At 45.8% G+C, this 6,000-nt stretch overlaps 1 protein-coding gene across 1 annotated transcript in view; it reads left to right on the top strand.

Annotated features, from left to right (window-relative positions):
• The window catches only part of LOC120935721 (titin-like), a 433,372-nt gene that overhangs the window by 343,359 nt on the left and 84,013 nt on the right, over window positions 1–6,000 (top strand). The window contains exon 45 of the mRNA XM_040347780.1: window positions 975–1,019. Coding sequence (XP_040203714.1) covers window positions 975–1,019 — 45 coding nt within the window. The remainder of the gene's footprint in view (window positions 1–974; window positions 1,020–6,000) is intronic.

The raw sequence follows: 6,000 nt of genomic DNA, 5'->3' as shown, positions 1-6,000 counted from the left end.
CAAGTCCAGTCAAGTGGCCCATAGAGCGTGGAAAAGTGATGGATCGAGGAAAACAGTCTGAGATTTTTCATGATCACAAGAGTCCGCACAGAGCCTCCCCTTACATCAAAGTCCGCACAGAGGCCCCCCTTACATCAGAGTCCGCACAGTGGCCCCCCTTACATCAGAGTCCGCACAGTGGCCCCCCTTACATCAGAGTCCGCACAGTGGCCCCCTTACATCAGAGTCTGCACAGTGGCCCCCCTTACATCAGAGTCCGCACAGTGGCCCCCCTTACATCAGAGTCCGCACAATGGCCCCCCTTACATCAGAGTCCGCACAGTGGCCCCCCTTACATCAGAGTCCGCACAGAGGCCCCCCTTACATCAGAGTCTGCACAGTGGCCCCCCTTACATCAGAGTCCGCACAGTGGCCCCCCTTACATCAGAGTCCACACAGTGGCCCCCCTTACATCAGAGTCCGCATAGAGGCCCCCTTTAAATCAGAGTCTGCACAGAGGCCCCCCTTACATCAGAGTCCGCACAGAGGCCCCCTTACATCAGAGTCTGCACAGAGGCCCCCCTTACATCAGAGTCTGCACAGTGGCCCCCCTTACATCAGAGTCCGCACAGAGGCCCCCCTTACATCAGAGTCCGCACAGAGGCACCCCTTACATCAGAGTCCGCACAGAGGCCCCCCTTACATCAGAGTCCACCAGTGGGAGGTGAGCAGCGGCCATGAACTGTGTTAACAGAGCTCCAGCAGGCGTATTCCTGCTCTGCAAAAACAGCATTTGGTAGTGGCGGCCGGTGGCTGTGCATAATGTCACAAGCCCGAGGGGAGATTTCCACCCTGCCCCCCCTGCCAGCCCTCCCCTGAACACAACGCATTATGAAAATTACCTTAACATAATACATATACAGTGTATGTACTTAGATTTCAAAAGAATATTATATGTTACCCCTAACTTACAGTATTTGCAATGTATTTTGCAGAGGTATCAGTAGCAAAGCCTAAAGAGACAGCAGCACTAAAGAAAGGTAACCACATGTAATGTTTTCAGATATAGTAATAAAACCGTAGCCATAGCTGTTTCATCTTATTTATTGTATACCAAGTTCATTATATACAGTACATAAATAGTTAATAGGAATCACAATCAAAACAAAACCATGTACTGTATATGCATTTGTAAATAATGGTTTATAACATTCACATTTATGTTTGTTACTGTTCCTATAACTAGATTAGTAAAGACAATTTACATTAAAGTGGAGCTCCACACAAAGGGCAAGTTACACTTGTTGGCTTTGACAGGTACCCTCTCCCACTTCTGGTTGAGTTTGCTGCAATGAACTCAGCTGGGAGCTCGGCCCCCTTCTCCTTTCCCTGCTACTGGGTCATTCACAAAGTGCAGCATGCTTGGCACATGTGCAGTAGGGAGCCGGCTGTGAAGCCACGAGGCTTCACTGACAATTTCCCTTAGCTGAGATTGCAGTAGCAGCACCTGAGAGCCAATTAAAACATCTGCTCGGGTGAGGACACTACTGGATTTGTGGACAGGTAAGTGTCCTAATATTAAAACTCAGCAGCTACAGTGTTTGTAGCTGCTGACTTCTTTTCTGAAGTAGTCTGGAGCTTTGCTTTAATTTAACTCTGCGGTGCAGACTTTGCAAGTTGCATATTGAGGATAAGAAATAAACTGAGTGTGGGAAACTATTCCTGCCCTCTTTATTTCCACACTTTTATTTTAAATATAATGGGGTAGATCCACGTACAGCGGCGCATTATTGCGCTGGGCATGGCGTATCTAAGATACACTACGCCGCCGTAACTTACCTTTTTTTTTTTTGAATCCTCAAAGAATTTGCGCCGTAAGTTACGGCGGCGTAGTGTATCTTTGGTTGCGTAATGGCGCGGCATTCAAATCTCTGTGATGGGGACGTGTTTTATGGTAATACGTCGTGACCCAACGTAAACAACGTTTTTTTTTACTGCGCATGCGCCGTCCGTGGGGGTATCCCAGTGCGCATGCTCGAAATTAACCCAGAACAAGCCGAAGCTTCAGACGGTGACGTCATTCTATGCAAATCCCTATTCATGAACGACTTACGCAAAAGACGTAAAAATTTCAAATTTCTGCGCGGGAACGACGGCCATACTTAACATTGAGTACGCCTCATAACAGTAGCTTTAACTATACGCCGGAAAAAGCCGAACGCAAACGACGTAAAAAAATGCGCCGGCCGGACGCACGTTCGTGGATCGTCGTAACTAGCTAATTTGCATACTTGACGCAGAATTCGACGGAAACGCCACCTAGCGGCCACAGAAATATTACATCTTAGATCTGACGGCGTACTAAGACGTACGCTGTCGGATCGACCCCAGATGCCGTCGTATCTTGTTTTGAAGATACAAAACAAAGATACGATGCGGGAAATTTAAAATTAAGCCGGCGTATCAATAGATACGCCGGCGTAATTTTTTTGTGGATCTGCCCCAATGTCTACAAATAATCTTAAACAATACACTGCTGTGTATTCATCACATTTGAAAAAGAATAAAGAGTAGAAAGCAAAAAATAAAAAATAAGTGAGCTGGAAGGATATGGGAGGATTCTTTATAAGGATTCTATAAGGATTCTATTTGGGTACAAGAAGTGTAGGATGTTTTACTTAGAGCCGGTTCACACTGGGGCGACTTGGGATCCGACCTGAAGTCGCCTCAAGTCGTCCCAAGTCGCGCTGTCGAGAAAAACAATGCCAGTGAATGGGAGCGGTGTTAATACACACGACTCGAGTCGCTCCGACTTCAAAAGAAGTTCCTGTACTACTTCAATCCGACTTGTAGGCGATTTGTACCCATTGATTTCAATGGAAGTCGCCTCCAAGTCTGATCCAAGTCTGATCACTGTCTTAACTGAAGCGACTTTCCAGGAAGATAACATACATTTCTCAGGCAAACCTCTCCCTCCCCCTCCCTCCCCTAGAGCTGATTGTTGTTTGATTGGCCACTGGAAAGTCTCCTGTCCTGGAGACGACTTCAAGTCGTGTTGTAAATCGCCCCAGATCGCCCTGTGGTTCATGCTCAAGTCGTGTCGGAGTCGCCTCTGAAAGTCGCGCTGGAAGTCGTGTCACCCTAGTGTGAACCGTCTCTAACTTCTAAAAAACTGTGGTAAATCATATGAATGGCACACCTGTGAATCCTATAATTAAGCCTGTGGAGAATATGTTTGTCTCTACACAAATCTTTCAGCAGAGTCTAAAGCCCCATACACACTATTAGATTTTCTGCAGATTTTTTTCTTCAGTTTTACCAAAACCATGTAGTGCAAGGGCCTGCCTGATTGCATACAAATTGAAACTCTTATGCCGCGTACATATGACCGTTTTTCGCAATGTTAAAAAAATAATAAAAATAATGTCATTAAAAACGACCATGTGTGGGCTCCAGAGCATGTTTCACTATGTAAAAAATGGGCATTAAAAATTAAAAACAAATTAACGTTGTCGTTTTTAACATTGTTGTTTTTAACGTCGTAAAAAATGGATGTGTGTGGGCTTTAACGATGCGAAAAAACGTGCATGCTTAGAAGCAAGTTGTGAGACGGGAGTGCTCATTCTGGTAAAACTACCGTTTGTAATGGAGATAGCACATTCATCACGCTGTAACAGACTGAAAAGCGCAAATCGTCTCTTACCAAAGTTTGACTAACACAAAATCAGCAAAAGCAGCCCCAAGGGTGGCACCATCCGAATGGTACTTCCCCTTTATAGTGCCGTGGTACGTGTTGTACGGCACTATAAAGGGGAAGTACCATTCAGATGGCGCCACCCTTGGGGCGCTTTGCTAGAGCTTTTTTTTTTCACGATCGTGTGTAGGCAAGGCCGGCTTAACAATAATCAGGTTGAAAAAAACGTTGTTTTTTCTAGACCATTAAAAACGGTTGTGTGTACACGGCATTAGGCTTGGTTCACACTGGAACCAGCTATGGATCACACAGGAATGCTGTGTGTCCCCATTCTCTGGTTCAGGGATGAATCAGGGCCAAATCTTTGGTAAAATTTGGTCCTGAAACAGAGCCAAAGGCGCACAGCTTCATAGAGAGCCGGTCACATTCTCCTGCTATGTGAATTGGATGCAGGGAAATACAGCATAGGTGTGAACCCAGCCTAAAGGTTTGACCTCACATTATATGTAGCGATGAGCCTGATGTTCGAGTCGAACATAAGTTGAACTCGAACATTGGGTGTTCGCCTTTTCGCCAACAGCAAACATTATGCAGTGTTCACTGCAAATTCGAGGAACACCATTAAAGTCTATGGGACACTAACATGACCAAACAAAAGTGTTAATTTTAAAGGCTTATATGCAAGTTATTGCCATAAAAAGTGTTTGGGGACCCAGGTCCTGCCCCAGGGGATATGTATCAATGCAAAAAAAGTTTAAAAAATGGCAGTTTTTTCAGGAGCAGTGATTTTAATAATGCTTAAAAATGAAATATTCCTTTAACTATCATGCCTGGGGGGTGTCTATAGTATGCTGGTAAAGTGGCAAATGTTTCCTGTGTTGCACTGGGTAAGGGTTGTGGGGATGAGGCCCTTGTCCCCATCAACATCGGAACAAAGTGCTTTGGGGACCCCAAAGCACCCTCCCCATGTTGAGGGCATGTGGCCTGGTACGGTTCAGGAGGGGGGGTTGCTCTCTCATCCCCCTCTTTTCCTGTGGCCTGCCAGGTTGCGTGCTCAGATAAGGGTCTGGATTTTTGAAGGGACCCCTACACCATTTTTTTGGTGCAGGGTTTCCCTTAAAATCCATACCAGACCTGATGGGCCTGGTATGGATTTTGGGGGGACACTCACCAATTATTTTTGAAAAATGTTGGTTCGGGGTTCCCCTTAATATTCATACCAGACCCAAAGGGCCTGGTAATGGACTGGGAGGGAACCCATGCCATGTTTTTCAATGAGTTTTATCTATATTGCCGGGACCCGACAATTCATTACAGTCACAATCAATTTTAAATACTTTTTTTCTTTTAGAAATGTCATTTTGCGGTGGTACTGTTCTAAACACATGAAACATGCAGCACTTTACAGGCAGAAACAAAAAATACAGCGCTCGAGGATGGAGTACGAATCACTTTATAGTCTTAAAGTATTGCAAAAAAATACACATGAACTAAAAAATATAAATAAAAACTGCACACTAGGCAGAAAGTTTACACAAGCGAATCTATTGCAAAGTCCCCAAACACTTGAACAGTAACCATAAGGTGATGGTGGGATAGCAACCTGAAATCACTGCTGGGAGAAAGCTTCCAACCAAAGTACACTTCTGTAGTATATGAAGGTGGTACGGCCGTTAGTAAACCTCTAAGCAGGGAGAAGAAAAACACACAGCGGGGAGACAGCATCCACGCTGGGAGTGATCAAAGATGTTATTCACCTGCCGAGGGAGAAATGGCTGTAGTTCTAATCCAACAGGGAGGCCGATGGAGGCGGGATCACTCCTCGCAACGGAGGATGTAGGGCAGTGAGGGAGATCCTGGATGGGAACCACCGTGCCAATACGAGGACGCCGCCGCGTCAATCAGAAGCGAGGAGGGAGGGGTGGAATCACCGCTGCGTCACATGAAGGGGAAGGGAATGAAGTCCGGACTCTATCCCTCAAGGGTCATGTGACTCCAGGGGCCAATCAGTGGAAGAGGTAGACGAGCAGTAAAATCAACAAGCTGAACGTCACTGAAGGAATTCCCAGACTGTCAGTATCTCAGCATTGGCTTCTTGTAAACAAGTGGGGGCATAAAACGAGATGGGGGTGAGCCGTGACTGACATGTTTCGCGTGCCAGACGCTTTGTCAAAGTCACGGACAGGCAACACCACCAGATTGAAATAGGAACATGTAACAATCCCATTGGATAATGGCAGGCGGGGGGACGGATTTAAAGTGTTAACCCCACCATCACCATTCGGTTCTTTATTTAAAAAAGCAACATATTGAGTTTGCAATTGTTT

The sequence above is a fragment of the Rana temporaria genome, chromosome 4, assembly GCF_905171775.1.
Source record: "Rana temporaria chromosome 4, aRanTem1.1, whole genome shotgun sequence".
NCBI lineage: Eukaryota > Metazoa > Chordata > Amphibia > Anura > Ranidae > Rana > Rana temporaria.
This window is presented reverse-complemented; position numbering and strand designations above follow the sequence as displayed.